General features: G+C 41.6%; 2 protein-coding genes across 2 annotated transcripts; one reads left to right on the forward strand and one right to left on the reverse strand.

Moving 5' to 3' along the window:
• Positions 1–441: 441 nt before the first annotated feature.
• Positions 442–7,172, forward strand: LOC146567664 (uncharacterized). Its single transcript, XM_085287613.1, has 4 exons — positions 442–692; positions 3,248–3,353; positions 4,690–5,706; positions 6,070–7,172. Exons 2-4 carry the CDS (start codon positions 3,336–3,338, stop codon positions 6,646–6,648), a joined length of 1,614 nt encoding a protein of 537 aa, XP_085143739.1. The 5' UTR covers positions 442–692; positions 3,248–3,335; the 3' UTR covers positions 6,649–7,172.
• Positions 7,173–14,687: 7,515 nt separating this feature from the next.
• LOC146567665 (uncharacterized) lies at positions 14,688–17,503 on the reverse strand. The gene is made up of 2 exons (XM_085285864.1): positions 16,282–17,503; positions 14,688–14,866 (listed from the first exon to the last, which is right to left on the reverse strand). Exon 1 carries the CDS (start codon positions 17,501–17,503, stop codon positions 16,283–16,285), a length of 1,221 nt encoding a protein of 406 aa, XP_085141990.1. The 3' UTR covers positions 14,688–14,866; position 16,282.
• Positions 17,504–18,352: the final 849 nt, after the last annotated feature.

The following is an 18,352-nucleotide window of genomic DNA, read 5'->3' on the forward strand; positions in this document are numbered from 1 at the left end:
TGTATTGCACCATCAGTATCATGACAATACGTCTTCTGTAGAAATTTACATACCTTGTTGGGAGGAATAAGATCAAAATGTTCCCACACAGGGGAGGACATTCTCCTCTTCTTAACTGGCTCCATTCTCTCCTGACTTTCTCTCCTCACTCTCATAAACCTCCAAACTGTCTCCAAACTCTCACTAACCGCAACTCTCCATCAAACACCCACATTTTGAATGAAGTCTGAGGGGTTTATATCGCTGTCATATCTCGCGGCAAAGTTCGAACCACTTCATGAACCAGTCACGTGGTACAGCCGGGCAGCGAGGCTTCGGACGTCATCATTTTCAGCTCCTCCCATAAATGAAGCAAGCCTCGATACGCGCTTCGCGGAAACGCCCCCTCCATTACTCGACACACGCTCCGAAGCCTCGATACAGAACGTCCCATCACTAGACAGAGCTGCTTTTTCATCCAAAGAGAGTAAAGTTCTAAACTTAGACGAGTGAGACGAACGTAAAGTATCGATCATAAACCACTACCAACGTCCTGATCGATATCTGCATCGATCTGCCCACCCTTGTCTCCTGGATCGTAGCTGAGATCAGCGTGAACCACGTGGGTCTCTGCTCCCTGATCTGTTTCCTGTGTTTGGAAAGAGTTCCAGCTTCATCGCGGAGTTTCTCTCGGTTTGTGGGCTCATCTAAAGGTAAGCACCGAGCTAACTTTACTGTGAGTTCAGTTCATGTTGAGTTTAGCTCCTGAATGAGGTCTTCTGCTGCTCTCCTCGGTGTCTGTTCACAGTTTATTGTGAACACGTTGAGAGAAGAGTGAGAGAGTGTTTGGAGAAAAACACCAACTAATCATTAGCTCAGCATGCTGGGAGAAGTTGGAGCAGAAAAGTCTTTTCATTGTCCCTGCAGCTGTTTTTCTGCCTGCACCAAACCTCTACAGCCTCATTTCTATTTGAAGTGATAACAGGAAATGGATGAGAGCGATCTGCTGCAGTATCAGGGTCACAATAAACTTTATTGTCCAGCTGCTGTGGATGAACACATGAGAGGAAGTGAACTCCTACAAAGTCTCATTTTAATGAGTGTGGCTGCTGTAAAGTGATGCACAGGAAGATGTTAACAAAAACTAATGAAACAGAGATGAAAGTACCGTAATTGTCGGGCTATAAGCCGCTACTTTTTGCACAAGCTTTGAACCCTGCGGCTTTTAGTCAGGTGCGGCTTTTCTATGGATTGTCCGTGATTTTTGTCATATCGTAAGACGATTTGTTTTGTGTGTTCCGCTGTTGTACGGCACTACGTTGCCTGGCGGAAGGATCGGGGTTCAAGAGTGGTATGTTAGTCACATGTCCGTCCGCCAGGCAACGTAGTGCCGTACGAAGTAGCGCGAAAAACAAACTTCAAAGTAGCGCTACGCGTTCAGCGGGAGGCGTGGATGACGAGCGGCGATAAACTTGCAAGTTATGCCCAAAAAGCAAGTTATGCCCAACTCCACCGGTGGATTCTGACAGCGTGGAAAAGTGTGAAAACATCCACGATCACCAACGGATTTTGAAGGGCTGGACTGCTGCATGATGGAGAGGAAGACACCGCCACGGCCCTTCTGAGGGTGTTCGACTCTGACACTGACAATGAGGATTTCTTTGGTTTTGAAAGTGACAACGAAGGAGAGAAGAAGAGTGGATGACGAAGCCATCATGAGCCTGTTTGTATCCGACACTGGAGAAGAGGACTTTGGTGGTTTTAGTGCGTAGGAAGAAGAGAAAGATGTTGGTGAATGACTGACTTTTCTTCTTGTTAAAGCTGTGTCACTGCACCTGAGCCTAAAAGGTAGTCCGAATCTATTGTTCTGGTGTGCTGTAGGTTATTGTTATGTACTACATGTGCAAATATGTACCCATAACTTGTTTTTCAAAATATTAATAAAAGTGATGTCTCCAAACAGCCATCTCTTTCCTGACAATTCCCTTTGTGCATATTCTCTTACATATGATAAGTCAACATTGAAACACCTGCGGCTTTTGGTCAGGTGCGGCTAATGTATGTACAAAACAGGATTTTCCCCTGATTTTAGCTTGTGCGGCTAATATTTAGGTGCGCTTTGTAGTCCGGGAAATACGGTAAACAGTGTTCATATTTGGAAGCACAGAGAATAAAAATATATTGTGGTGGTTAATGTGCAGCTCTTGGTGATTTGGGAGAATCATGTTTTTAATCATGTTGTGGATTGAATGTTGGGTTTGATTTCATTTTATCTATACATATTTTGTCCACTTGTGATCCTTCTGATTGATTTTTTTTTTTGGTTGACTTGAACCATGTGAAGGTTTAAAGCTGCACTTCCCCCAAAAAGAATAAACTATAATATTGAAGAATGTAAAAATGTCTTCCTGTGTCAAACACAGCTGCAGTCAAAGGAGGAAGGAAAACTGGTTAAAACTGTTGAATGTGTAAGTTTAAAGGCCCCATCATTAAAGCACAGGTAGATCTGAGTATAATTACAATTCTTCTTTCTATGAAATGAATGTTCAGCATCGAGTGAATTCAGATGTTCTGTTCAGTTTTCTTTCCGTAGTGAAAGTTCACAGCAACAATCGTCTTAAACTGCTTCATATTGTGATCCACTGTATGGTTTATGATGGAGACCCTGAGTCTGGTTCAGCTGCTTTGTTGGGGTCTGTATGTTAAAGAGTCTGTTTGCATGGTGGAGGTGGTAGGACTGGGGGCCTGAAGGTGTGGAAAGTGTGGGGTGGGGGAGTAACAGGTCTGTCCCTGTTTGTGGAAACCACAGGAGGAGCTGTTCAGGCTGTTGCTGGGTGTGAATTGTTGATGGAGTCTTTAAACTTGTAGTTGCTGTTTTCCAGACTGAAGCAGAGTCGTTAGCTGAAAACTGGTTTTAGAGCTTCATTCAGGACACCTTCTCAGGCTCTTACAGCCTTACCTGTATCATAACAAAGTGTATAAACCCCAATCCACCTTTAACATGGTCCTTCTCCCAAACCTTCAAATAGGACTTTCTGGCCCTGTCATAGTAAAGGGCTGCTTAGAATATTAGAGCCAATGTCACAAAGTTCCTCCTGAAGTATAAGTGAGTGAGAGAGTTTCCTCACTTTGCAGCACAACACGTCTCACAAGATTTCTACAAGCAATCAGAGTGAAATTTGTACTTTGTGTTGTCAGATGAACATATGAGACACTTTGACTCTTCAGTGCAGTGTGGAGCCTAACAAAGATCTGTTTTGTGTCCCAGCTGATCAGCAGGAGGAGAAGAGTCTGACGGAGCAGCAGAGGAACATTTTCAGCCATCTGGACTCAGCTGAGTCACTACAGAGGAAACAATGAGCTCAACACAGGAGGTGAGGAAAGTATCACAGTTTCACCAAATAATCAGTCACGTCTAAAACTCTCATCCTCCCAACCTGTTATATGACTGTGTTGTATTTTATTATGTACTATGTTTTTATTTTATATCTATTATGTTTACAAACATCAAGAAGTCACAAGCAAAGAGAAACCACACCATAGCACATGTTTAAATAAGGATATTCATCAAAATTATTTATTAATGAAATTTCAAAACCTTTTCAATCACACAGAAAATACATGTGCAAAGCAACACAACAGTAGCCTGATATCAGACAGAACTGTCACATGATACTAAACATAATGAAGCGCTTCATTATAATTTGTAGATTCAAGCTGCTCTTCATATTTTGACCAGCAGATGTCACCAAAGAGGACTGTTGAAAAGCTTCAAGTAATGACAGTTTGTTCCACGACTGCATTTCACTGGGTTTTGATTATCGATTAAAATTGATTGTAGCTTGGATAACATGATATCAATTCATTAAAATCCTGACTTGATTTTTAAATATAAATTAATTTTGCCCAAAACGCCAGAATCTCAGGTTAAACCTCAGAAAATTTCAACAACCACCAAACGGCTAAAACAGTAAATGAGAGCATGTGCACGGATTCTGCACAAAGACGTCCGTGCCGTCGGGGCTGAAAGCCGGCTGCTCACTGATTCTGATGCGTTCTCAGTTCCTTTATGTTTACATCTTTCTTGGCGCTAGGTTCTGAAGCTGCAGGTTTTGTCACTCTCCAAACAAAACTGACTGAACCAGCAGCAAAAGAAGACTGTTGTTTACAGCGCTGCCGGGTGATGTTTCTTTTTTGTTATTGTTTTGCTTTTTGTTTCTCTTTTTTTTTCACTCCCAGCAACAAAGCCTAATTTCTGCTGTTCAATACAGAACAAATGTAAAGTTTTTGAAATTATGCAAAATTTCAAAATGCTTAGCTGAGCTGTGTCTGTAATAAAACGTCTGTAACTTTGCTCTGCTTCACTTCAGCAGCATCAGGTAATGTTCATATGTTGATTAATGGTTTTCTTTCGTGTTTGATCCACTGCAGAATATTTTTAAACCCAGGCCAGAAAATTCTCCTTCATGTTTTTCTGTTTTATCCTCAGTTACTTTGACACAAAGGCATCTGCTGTGATGCTTACACCTCTGATGAAGTCTCACACATGTCAGCTTTCATTTTAGAAATATAAAATATGGATAAGTACATAGTGATCAGAATTCTAATATTTCTGATTGTCTGAGGCAAAATTTCCCTGAATCGAAATCAGTGATGATGCTCAACCCTACATTTCACTCACTGCCTGTGTTTGTATCTCTGTCACTGCAGGACCAACATGGAGCGAGAATTCAGCGCTCTCAGGAGGCCGACAAACCTCACAGAAGAAAGGGGGAGAAGAAATACAGCTGTGACGAGTGTGGGAAAGATTTTACTAAGAAGGATTCACTAAAAACCCACCAACTCATCCACACTGGAGAGAGACCGTTCAGCTGTGACAAGTGTGGAAAGTCTTTTACCCACTCTGGAAGCTTAAAAACACACCAATTCCTCCACAGTGGCGTTAAACCATACAGCTGTGATGAGTGTGGAAAGGATTTTAGCCAACATGGACACCTAAAAACACACCAGCTCATCCATAGTGGAGTTAAAGTGTACATCTGTGATCAGTGTGGGAAGTGTTTTTCTCGGAAGGATAGCTTGGAATATCATAAACGCATCCACAGTGGAGTTAAACCATACAGCTGTGACGAGTGTGGAAAGAGTTTTTCCTGGAAGGGTAGTCTAAAAAAACACCAACTCGTCCACAGTGGAGTTAAAGTGTACAGCTGTGACGAGTGTGGGAAGGATTTTCTTAGGAAGGCTTCACTACAAAACCATCAGGTCATCCACACTGGAGAGAGACCGTTCAGCTGTGACTTGTGTGGACAGACTTTTTCCTGGAAGGATGCTCTAAAAAAACACCAAGTCATCCACAGTGGAGTTAAAGCATACAGCTGTGATCAGTGTGGCAGAGCTTTTACTCAGCGTAGCAGCTTACAGAGTCATCTAGTTTCCCACTCTGGAATTAAGGCATACAGCTGTGACATTTGTGGAAAAACTTTCAGCCGGCTAGGGACCCGAAACAGACACCTACGCATTCACACCAGACATGATGTGTACTGTTGTGGTCAGTGTGGCAAAGAGTTTGCTACAAACACAAACTTACAAAACCATATTATTACCCACTCCGAGGAGAGACCTTATAAATGTGACCTGTGTGAGAAGACTTTTAAAACTCCATATTACCTGAAAGATCACCAACAGATCCACACCAGAAAGACACTCTCCAAGTGCAGTTACTGTGAGGTATGTATTTTTATTTTTATGTTGTGCTTTTAGTCAGACTCTCTGAAACATCTGTTAGCAACGTGTTAGCATTTCTGCTGCATTGAAAAGCAGCTCTGAGTGATTATTCAGATTTGAATTACAGTATTTTAGTGGTAGCAGTTGAGAATTATATTAGTGTTATTGTAGTATTGTTTCTATTATAGTTTTTGCAACACATTAAGCTGAGTATTATAATGCAAAAAGTAAATGGATGTTATTTTATGTCTTGTCTTAGTCCTGGATGTTGACACAGATGATGTTTTGTTTTTTGTCATTTTCAGGTGACGTTAGCAATAAAAATATTGAAGGACTGACTTACACTGTCTTTGTGTCTTTGTTTAGAAGCAGAGCGACACAGATGGATCCAGTTCTCAACCCTGTCATCGCTGTGGTGGTGGGAAAGACTTTCGTTGTGACCTTTGTGGGAAAAGTTTCAGACATCAAATCACCCTAAAAAGACATCAACGTAGACACACTGGAGACAAAATGAACTACTGTAAAGAATGTGGGAGAGGCTTCCCCACAACAAGTGAGTTAAAACAACACGAACTCTATCACAATGGGGTTAGAAAGCACGTCTGTGATCAGTGTGGGTCATCCTTCACCACTGCAACTCACCTTAAAAAACACAAATTAGTCCACACAGGAGAGAAACCATACAAGTGCAGACACTGTGACAAAAGCTTCTCACAATCAACTAATCGTAACTGTCATGAACGGACACACATGGAAGTAAACTACAGCTGTGACCAGTGTGACAAGAGCTTCAGGAATTTCAGTTCATACTCCGAACACAAACGATCCCACGTTACTAATAAACTGTTTCACTGTTACCAATGTGCCAAAATATTCACCACATTGTCTGCTCTGTGCAAACATCAGCGTGATCACTCAGGGCTGAAATCACTCCCATCTCTGTGAATCTGCAGAGACAGAAAGATCCTCGTCTGGTTTCAGGGTCAGACTTAAAACCCTTGAAATCAGGCTCCACAGAGTTCACAGTGAATCTCCTGTAAAGATCTGATGAGGCAGCTATGAATGAAAATGTGCCTCTCGTTACATTTTAAGCTTTCTAAACTGTTCTACTGTAGTGTTGGTGTTGAGTGGTTAGCTTTGTTCCAGCAGTTGAATCAAAAAATCTGTTTCCTCTTATTATGTTTTTATTGAATGTATTTTGATCCATGTGTTTTTGTTGGGTGTTTTTTTTTTTTTTTTTTTTTTTGTGTGTTCAGGTTGTTTGTGTTATGAAATCCTTCAACAGTTAAAACATATTTGAAATGTTAAATAAAGAAATGGTTTAATGACAAAAAGTTTGACCCATGATGTCATTTCCTGTATATCAAACCAAAAACTGACGTGACAAATGTTCTCAGTGACACAGATGGAGGTTTATCAGAGGAGACTTGGCTGTTCTGACACTAAACAGGGTTCCTGCAGCTTACTGAAAATCCTGACCTGAAATTTATGAAAAAATAAGATCATCTTTAAAATCTTTTAATTTTTTAACAAAGTTACTGTTGGTATTAAACATTCTGATTTGTGTTTGTGTGTATAAAAAAGATTAATTTTGGAAAATAATCTTTTAAAGTTGTGGTTTGAGTTGCTCAGTTTCAGAGTTTCCTTTGTTGGCACTGCCTCTCTTCAGAAGTTGTTGGTCTATATTGACATGACAGCTGATTTTTCGGCTGGACGTCATGATGTGAATCTTAGGGACCGAGTTTCAGAGGTGATCTCCCCCAGCCTCACTTGGTCGTTGAGACTGGAATGGGGAGGGTGAGGGTGAAGGGGGGAGAGATGGAAGGTGTGTTGGGGGTCAGTGTCTGAAGTAGTGTCCCTGGGGAGGGGAGGGTGAGGCGTGGGAGTCGGTCCGTCTCAAACCTGCAGTAGAATGTGTTTAACTCGTTGGCGAGGTCTTTGTTTTCTTCAACAGTGGGTGGGGGGCGTCTTTAGCTGGTGATTTCCTGCAGGCCCCTCCACACTGACGCTGGGTTGTTGGCTGAGAGCTGTTCTTCCATCTTCTGGGAGTATCCTGTGAAAGTGACACTCAAAAACTACTCCATGCATTTATTATTTCTAGACTGGACTACTGTAATTTGCTACTATCAGGATGTCCGAAAAACTCGCTGAGACACCTTCAGTTAATCTAAAATTGCTGCAGCAAGAATACTGACAGCGCTTACTTCTTGTTCCTTTAGTATTTAAAAGTAGAATGGGAGGTAGAGACGTCAGTTTTTTGGCCCCTCTGTCTCCCAGTTGGGATTGAGGCGGCAGACACTGTGTCTACTTTTAAGTTTAGGCTTAACTTTCCCTTTTACTAAAACATATAGTTATGGCTAGACAGGCTACCCTGAATCTTCCCTTAGGTATGCTGCAATAGGTGGTTGCTGCTGGGGGTTTCCCATGATGCATTGAATATTTCTTCCTCAGTCACCTTTCTCTCTCACTGAGGTTGTATCACAATTCAGGGTCTGCAGCCTTAAAGGCCGCATTTTAAGGCCGATTACATCACAGCGACGCGATGAAGGCTGTCCCAATTCAAAGGCTGCTCGAAATGCGGCCCTCAAATGCGTCCTTCACTTCCCTGAAATTTAAGGCTGTGGCGGTGTAGACTTCGTGGCCCAATATATCCCACAATTCATAGCATGGCAGTCGGTGTGGATAATTTTGCCGCAGACGGCAGAAGCGGAGCGGCCAAGGAGTAAACTGATAAAAGTAAGTACTGAATAATATATCACTTATTTATGTGCAAATGTTTAATAATGAAGAACATTAAAACATTACTGTTGGCCACATGTCGGCAAAGTTATGTGGCATTAGTCATGTTTGTACTTTCAGCATTTACTTGGTTTTAAAGCCTTTACTTTAAAATATACGCCGTTCAATAGCTGACCTTAATCTTACAGAGAATCTGATGATTTTGTGGATAATTAAAGTCAGTCATATATCCACAAACACAACAAGCTGAAAGTCAGTGATGCTGCTCGGTTTGCAGTCATGAATATCACGGCACAAGCAGGATTCACTGCACTGTTAATGTTAGCTATGTTATATTGCTGCCTCTGTTCGGTGGTGTCGAGCCAAACGGACTTTAACGTGTGTTTGAACGAGCTGACGGTTCACTCGTTAAGCTGAAAGAAAGATGCTTTAATCACAGGAGTCACACATGTGTCCACTGTACCATCTGGGAACTCTTCTTGTTTACACTCGTAATAACACAAACACTAAATCCTCCTGTTTTGTAGTAGTGTGTACACCTGAGACTGTCACCTGTCTGTCTGTCCTGCACTCTCTCTCCGTTTCTCTCTGATTGTGGAATAAAAGTATGAACATGTGTTTATAAGTTACACTTGTGTTTGAATCCTGCAGCTTATCACACATTTGATTTCCATGTGTGACGACTGCAAGTGTCCAAAGTGAGGACAGACTGAGGGACCCACTGCTGCACATCATCTGTGAGGCTTTGCACCCCTGATGATCCACCAGGACAAACTCAGCAGTGTGTGAGGAAGAGGAGGAGGAAGAGCCAGCAGCAGCTGACAGATGGAGAGAATAGACAGACTGTTCCCTGTTTGTGAAGGACTGCTAGGAAAGTTTAACATAACTGTCTGTCCTGAATCAGTCTTATTAGGTAATGTTCAAATAATTTTATCATTCCAGTGTTTTCAGTGTGGGAGAAAGTACTCAGGGCCTTCAAGTTACACACTATGAAAGGCTTTAGGTTTCTGAACAAGTTTAATGTTCAGAAACCTAAAGTCTGTATCAGCAGCAGAATGGAGCTAAAAATAAATGTTTGTTTCAGTTCTATGAAGCTTTGAGTATTTTGGATCAGTAGCACTGCTGTGTTTGTTGCATCATATTGCTGTAATTGTTTATATGTGATCTATAGTGTAACATCATATTCTATAAGGATGTTATGTGTTTGTATACTTTCTTCTCCCTCTCTCGCTCTCTCGCTCCCCCTCTCTCTCCCCAACAGTGAGATGATTTCAGTCTCATGAACAACGTGATCTAATTGTTATTACTAACTAATCTTAAATGACAGTTCAGCACAGAAATGAAGCCCAACAATCATGTTTTACAGTCCCGTGGTCTCAGCCTCAGATACTCAACTAATCAGAGTGATGTCATGACTAAAACGAATGACTAACAAAACATTTTTCTCCTTCATTTCTGTCAAACAAAGCTGTATGTAACGTTTCTCGTGGTTAGTATCATGGTTGCTAGCGCGATGAAGGCTAGAACGTCCCATTTCACAAGCCTCTCACTTCCGCACTTCTCGTACTTATAGTACGCACCGTACGTAGTGCGCGTACTTCAAGCGAGCGGTCTCTTGATTGGGACACAGCTGAAGTTTTCCAGAGGCCTGGTAATGAGCTAATCATGTGATACAGGTGTGTTGACCCAGGGTGCGATCTAAAACCTGCAGGGACACTGGACTGAGATTGGGGACCCCTGCAGTAGATGCTATGCAGATGACACTGAGCTTTGTCTATCCATAAAACCAGGTAACACACACCAATTAATTAAATTGCTGAAATGTTTTAAAGATATAAAGACCTGGGTGATGTCTAACTTTCTGCTGCTGATTGTACGTGGCCCTGGAATTCCTAGAAATATAATATCTAACCAGATACTTGCTCTGGATGGAATTACCGTGGCCTCCAGTAGCACTGTCAGAATCTTGGAGTAATATTTGACCAGGACATTATACAAATATGTAGAGCTGCTTTATTTCATATGCGCAATATCTCTAAACATCTCAAAATATCCCGTCTCAGAGTGATGCTGTTCATTAATTTATTACTTCTAGACTGGATTACTATTACTACTACTACTACTAGTGTGCATAACACAGGATAAATGGACTCAAATATGGAAACAACAATGGAAATGCACTACCTCACAAAGATGGAGGGAATTTGGATGGAAAATTTTGATTAGGTTCTTTATCACCTCTTACCAAAAGACTCATTATGATGGGAATCCCCCGTATGCTGGAGAAAATATGGACACAGACGAGTACACCTCTGACATTTGCAGGCAGAATTTTAAACCTTGGGTGTAGGGATGGGTATCGTTTAGGTTTTATCCGATACCGGTGCCAAACCGGTACTTTTGAAACGGTGCCGGTGCTTGAACGGTGCTCAAACCGGTGCTTAAAGAATGGAGAAGACAAAATTGGTCCAAAAACCTCTCATGTTCAGCTGTTTTTTTGAAAAAAAAATTCTGCCTTTTCTGCAGCTAGAGGGCATATATGGTATCATTCTTGGCTGGAAGCAGTGCTTAAACAATGGGAGAAACACCAATTTTGTCCAAAAACCTCTCATGTTTGACTGTTTTCCATTTTTTTCTTTGGTCATTTTAGTCTTTTTGGCCAGGGTGAAGGGAGTATCTGCCATCAAACAAGAAGGCAGCTGCATGTAACAACAACGGTGTTTGCTAGTTCACCTTACATGCATTAATTTAATAACGTGGCTAGAGTACTCAACGTAAATTATACACGAACAACATTAAGCTACTCACGCAGAGAAGAACGGCTGCTGCTGCCATCGTCATCCTCTTTTAAAAAAAATGCTATGTGTCGCCAGGTGTTTCATCGGATTTGAGGTGTTACCTCCTTTGACAGTATCACAGTATCAGCTTAAAGCACTTGTTGCAGGCTGCTGAATTTGCATACTTTGCTGTGAAGTACAGCCAGACTTTAGACCGCTTTGCCTTGGGCATTTTTAATCTGTAGCTCTGCTCTAAAAGAACGTACGTACCTGGACCCGCCTACTGTCCTCTGAAACATAAAATGATTGGCTAGAATTCAAAGTATATGACATCTCAGGGGAAAAAAAGCACCGAAATGTGCGCTGCTTTTCGGTCTGGTTACTACCGTTTATGACAGAACTGGTGCCATCATGGCACCGGATACCGGTACCCATCCCTACTTGGGTGAAATGGGGTCAATGCAGTTCTTAAGCATGCATGCAAATGTTCATTAGTCAGCTGTGAGCGAGTTTTTCCTATTTATGTTTAAATGCCAGATTTTCACTTCAGGAAGCACACAGCCCCACTCCACTGACGACTTGCTGTTGGCCAACACCCTCAACGACTTTTACTGTCGGTTTGATGATCCATCAAGCGGCTTTCACACCTCAATAGAGACTTCCCCAACAATAGATACACTTTGGTCCATCATCCCCCCACCTTCCCTGCTCCCCCCACAACAGAGCCATCTACACTATCAAAGACTTCACCCACAGGAGCCCCCTCCTCACTTCACACCTATGAGGATTTCAAACCACCTTCTCCCACTACAGCCCTTCATATTCATGAAGCAGATGTGAGGACGCAGTTTAACCCCTCTAGACCTACTAAGGAACCAAGTCAATTCAATTTTTATCTATATAGCGCCAAATCACAACAAAAGTTGCCTCAAGGTGCTTTATATTGTACAGTAGATACAGAGAAAAGCCCAACAATCATATGAACCCCTATGAGCAAGCACTTTGGCGACAGTGGGAAGGAAAAACTCCCTTTTAACAGGAAGAACCCTCCGGCAGAACCAGGCTCAGGGAGGGGCGGGGCCATCTGCTGCGACCGGTTGGGGTGAGAGAAAGAAAACAGGATAAAGACAAACCAGACTGTACTGCCATGTTTGTTGTTTACAATTGTGTTTTGTTTAGTTACTCCTCGTGTGTCATAGTGGTCTGATCAGACTTTATATATACCCTTCTGTGTCAGTTCATGTTTAGGTCAGTTATATTTCTTTGTGCAGTCATTTGGTTTGTTAAGTTTGCAGTTCTTTGCCTGAGTTCAGTTTTGTTTCTTTGACCTTTTTTATGAGCTCAACATTAATTACTTTTGTAAATATAATTTTTGGGTTAAATGAATGAAAACCCTGTTTTTATAATAATTCCTGTTACTCCTGCTTTTTCCAACTCGGCCGATCACACAGCCCTAAATATTTGTTTAATGTCCTGGTCAAATATTACTCCAAGGTGTTACTGGAGGCCAAGGTAATGCAATCCAGAGCAAGTATCTGGTTAGATACCACATTTCTAGGTATTTTAGGGCCACGTATAATCAGCGGCAGAAAGCTAGTTGTCACCCAGGTCTTTATATCAAGCTCTGCTGTGTTCAAGCTATTAATTACTGCGCGCAAGAGAACCACAACACACATCAAACATTAAGGTTCAGTTATGCCAGCTTTAACTTTGGGATGCCTCAGCTTCTCCTTTATACCCCCCCCCCCCCCCCCCCACACACACACACACACAACTCTCTGCATCAGGAAGGTCCTGGCACTGGTCATTCCTGGGAGTTTCGTCCTTCTACGCCCTAACAGTTAGCAGATAACATAGTGAAGCAGCGCCAAGCAGTTTTCACAAGGTCATGCTGACACATAATTTGACTATGACTTTAAATATTGCTAACTTCAGGTGTTGCTCTGATATACAGGAAATGACATCACGGCTCAAACTCTTTGTCAGTAAACCATTTCTTTATTTAACATATAAAATTTTGGTTTAACTGTTGCAGGATTTCATAACAAACAAGCTGAAAAAAAACTGCAGAAAACATGGATCGATGCATTCATTAAAAACATGATAACAGGAAACAGATTTTTTGATTCAACTGCTGGAACAAAGCTAACCACTCAACATGAACACTACAGTAGAACAGTTTAGAAAGCTTAAAATGTAACGAGGCACATTTTCATTCATAGCTGCCTCATCAGATCAGGAGACTCTACCTGAACTCTGGAGCCTGATCTCAAGGGTTTAAGTCTGACCCTGAAACCAGAAGAGGATCTTTCTGTCTCTTCAGATTCACTGTGATCCAGAGATGGCAATGATTTCAGTCCTGCATGATTAGGCTGATGTTTGCACAGAGGAGATAATTTAGTAAATGTTTTTGAACATTGTAACAGTAAAACAAGTTCCTTCATAATCATTATGCAAATTTTTACTCTGTGAATGGTACTCATGGCCATTGACCAATGGTCATAAGAATTTGCTTATTAACGATCAAGAAATTGACCTCACAGCCCATTTTTCATTCATTGGACTGGTTTCAGTCGTTATGCAAATGTACTGTTTACAAGATTTACTTAAAAGCAGGAATCAAGACTGTCAGGGGTAGACATTTGTTCAAACACAAGTAAGAGAAATGAGACAACTGCAGACCGACTCAGAGTGTAATTAGAAAACGTGCGCACGGGTGAATGTCTCTGAGAAGACACCCACACGGGTGAATGTCTCTGAGAAGACAAAACACACCGAGCACAGGCTTGCTTGCTTTATTTATAAGGCAAAAATGGGTTACATAGTACTTCCTCTTTTAACTGTCAGGGAAGAGGTTAAACATTAAATCAGCTTATCTGATCTTTCACACACTGGGATAAGAATACAGAAGTATATCATGCTTTATCTGACATCACAGACACTGAAGTGAAGAATGCATCATTATATCATGCTGTCAAACATCTCAGACACTGAGGTAAGGAATGCATCAGTTTTCCTTTAACAATAGACTTGGTTAGGTGATTCTTCAACAATAGGCTTGGTTATGTGAAAATATATGAACACACAAAATATAAGGCATACTTGGTTAAAATATAAGGCTTACTTGATTATATTGTTTTATAGAGATTTGGTTATAATGTATAATGTAGAAAATCTCTAACAAAGACGTAACAGGTTATTCGTAACATGGAATCGCTTGTGAGTGGAGTATGAACTGAGATTACTCAAACTCTCTTACAGATGAAGTTCTTTCATGCGTCTGCGTTCATGCTTAGTGTGATCACATGATTGTGAAAGGGTTTTGTCACAGTGTCTGCACTTGTATGGTTTTTCTCATGTGTGGACTCGCTTTTGAAGCTGATGTGCACTGATGAAGGATGACCCACACTGATCGTAGACGTGCTTTTTAACTCCACTGTGAAGGAGTTCATATTGTTTGAAGTCCGTTGAAGTGGTGAAGCCTCTCCCACATTCTTTACAGTAGTTCATTTTGTCTCCAGTGTGTCTACGTTGATGTATTTTTAGGGTCTTTTGATGACTGAAAGTTTTTCCACAAAGGTCACAAAAAACTCTTTCCCACAGTGATGACAGGGTTGAGAACTGGATCCATCTGTGTCGCTCTGCTTCTAAACAAAGACACAAACACAGTGTAAGTCAGTCCTTCAACATTTTCATCCTGAACATTGCCTGAAATAATGAGCATCTCTGCCAAGTCCAATTGCATTTTACTGTTTACATTATCACACTCAGCTCAATTTAATGTGCTATAAAAACGATAAGAGTAAAAACATTAAATTAATACTAGTTTAATTCTACAATAACTAGGGATGGGTACCGGTGTCCGGTGCCATGATGGCACCGGTTCTGACATAAACGGTAGTAACCAGACCGAAAAGCAGCGCACATTTCGGTGCTTTATTTCGGTGCTTTTTTTTCCTGAGCTGTGATACACTTCTAGCCAATCATTTTACGTTTCCGAGGATAGTAGGCGGGGCCAGGTACGTACGTTCTTTTATGCAGAGCTACTGATTAAAAATGCCCAAGGCGAAGCGGTCAAAAGTCTGGCTGTACTTCACAGCAAAAGATGCAAACTCAGTAGCCTGCAACAAGTGCTTTAAGCTGATACTGTGATACTGTCAAAGGAGATAACACCTCGAATCCGATGAAACACCTGGCGACGCATAGCGTTGTTTTTTTTTTTCAAAAACCAAGAAATGCGCTGTATTTGATAGCTTGCTGCGAGACCTCACACCGAGCGCATCTACTGCGGTGGTGCCTTTTATCAGACCCGGAGTTAGCAACATACCCAAAAACACAAAGAGGAGAGTCCTGGCCCCTAGCCCTGTCAGTGTAGCAGAAATGATGATGATGGCAGCAGCAGCCGTTCTTCTCTGCGTGAGTAGCCTAATGTTGTTCGTGTAATTTACGTTGAGTAGGCTAACCACGTTATTACATTAATGCATGTAAGGTGAACTAGCAAACATCATCATAGCTACATGCGGCTGTCTTCTTGTTTGATGGCAGATACTCCCTTCACCCTGGACAAAAAGGCTAAAATAACCAAAGAAAAAGAGGGAAACAGCTGAACATGAGAGGTTTTTGGACAAAGTTTGTGTTTTTTCCATTGTTTAAGCACTGCTTCCAGCCAAGAGTGATACCATATATGCCCCATAGCTGCATAAAAGGCTAACATTGTTATCTTTTTACAAAAAAAAAAGCTGAACATGAGAGGTTTTTGGACCAATTTTGTGTTCTCCATTCTTTAAGCACCGGTTTGAGCACCGTTTAAGCACCGGCACCGTTTCAAAAGTACCGATTTGGCACCGGTATCGGATAAAACCTAAACGATACCCATCCCTAACAATAACAGTAATACAATCCTCAAACACGATCACTAAAAACCTGTGATTAGAGTCTGAATAATCATTCAGAGGTGTTTTTCCATGCAGTAAAATTGCTAACATGCTAACACAATTTGATGAGCAGAGTTGTTTCAAACAGTCGGCTGACAAGATAAAAATATAAACATATATAAGCATACCTCACAGTAACTGCACTTGTAGAGACTTTCTTGTGTGGATCTTTTGGTGTGCTTTCAGGTAATGTGGAGATTTAAAAGTCTTCGCACACAAGTCACATTTATAAGGTTGTTCCTCAGAGTGGGTAAACATGTGACGTTGTAACTCTGTGTTTGTAGCAAACTGTTTACCACACTGTTCACAGCTGTACACATCATGTCTGGTGTGAATGCGTAGGTGTTTATTTCGGTTCTGTTTCAGGCTGAAAGTTTTTCCACAAATGCCACAGCTGTATGCCTTAATTCCAGAGTGGGTAACTAGATGACTCTGTAAGCTGCTACTGAGAGTAAAACCTTTCCCACAATCATCACAGCTGTACGCTTTAACTCCACTGTGGATGAGCTGGTGTGTTTTTAAGTATGAAGCTGAGGGAAAAGACCTTCCACAAATATCACACTTGAATGGTCTCTCTCCAGTGTGGATGAGTTTGTGTCGTTTTAAGTGTGAAACCTGCATAAAAGACTTTCCACACTCATCACAGCTGAATGGTCTCTCTCCAGTGTGGATGAGTTTGTGTGTTTTTAAGTGTCCAGACTCTGTAAAAGACTTTTCACAGTCTCCACAGCTGAACGGTCTCTCTCCACTGTGGATGAGTTGGTGTCGTTTTAAGTGTGAAGCCCGCATAAAAGACTTTCCACACTCGTCACAGCTGAATGGTCTCTCTCCAGTGTGGATGAGTTTGTGTGTTTTTAAGTGTCCAGACTCGGTAAAAGACTTTCCACAGTCTCCACAGCTGAACGGTCTCTCTCCACTGTGGATGAGTTGGTGTCGTTTTAAGTGTGAAGCCTGCATAAAAGACTTTCCACACTCGTCACAGCTGAATGGTCTCTCTCCAGTGTGGATTACCTGATGCCTTTTTAGGGAAGCTTTTACGGTAAAATCCTTCCCACACTCGTCACAGCTGAATGGTCTCTCTCCAGTGTGGATTACCTGATGCATTTTTAGGGAAGCTTTTACGGTAAAATCCTTCCCACACTCGTCACAGCTGTGTTTTTTCTCTCTCTTTCTTCTGTGAGGTTTGTCGGCCTCCTGAGAGCGCTGACTTCTCGCTCCACGTTGGTCCTGCAGTGACAGAGATACAAACAGAGGCAGTGAGTTGTGGGAAACACATTCTTCTAACCGGGCTTTTATTAGTGGTACTTTGTGCAAAGCTTGTGTTAAATAAGTAGTTATACATGTACTCATTTTCATACACACATTGCAAATGTGCTCATGAGAGATGGCATTGAGTCTTTTGAGGGTCAAACACGCTTCCAGACAAAGATAAATATTCGACTTGTTTCTAGGGCAACGATTAGAGACATTTGGCCTGCAAAGTGCCCGTACACCTGTTCAGTGAGATGAGTACAGGATGTTTCAGAGACATGTATGAGGAGAAAATAACGGCAGGAAACACACAGAGTGTGAGACGGTGAAGAGGGTTTTTAATTGTTATAGAAGTCAAGAGAGTTAAAAAAGGAAATGTGTCTAACTGTAACTGGTGTATATTACGATATCTGCTAACGTATTGTGAGGCTGGACCTTAATATACAAAAATAGTGTGATGTCTGCTTCCTTGTTGAGATCTCTGTAAGTGAGTGGCACTGCAGATCTCTCCCGCGTACGTGTAATCAATAAATCATTGTTTGACTGGACTTCTAACAATGATTTGAGAGAGACGTAAAGCTAGTGTATAAGTTCATCTTTGATGGTTTGTAAAGCATTCCCACGTTAAGCTTAATAACCGATATATGGAGCGACTGCCTCTCTCTCTCCCTCTGCTGTTGCTACTTCAATCATGAAACTGCTTAATGATCAGCTTTTCTGTCGCGAGTCCGTCTCTCTTCTTTATGTTTGGCCCACTTTGCGCCAGAAAGAGGAAACCAGCGGCTGAACAACTTCGCACTCTCCCTGTAATGGATGCTCCCGTGTGTTTCAATCAATCAGTCTTTATTTATAAAGCACTTTTCATACAAAAAAAAAAAAAAAAAAGGTAGCACAAAGTGCTTTACATAGTTAAAAGCAGCCCACCCCACCCTCCAACTCACTCCCCAC

Source organism: Mchenga conophoros, linkage group LG9, assembly GCF_057382185.1.
Source record: "Mchenga conophoros isolate Kocher_MC1m ecotype Shallow Benthic linkage group LG9, M_conophoros_male_GT1.1, whole genome shotgun sequence".
NCBI classification, from domain to species: Eukaryota; Metazoa; Chordata; class Actinopteri; order Cichliformes; family Cichlidae; genus Mchenga; species Mchenga conophoros.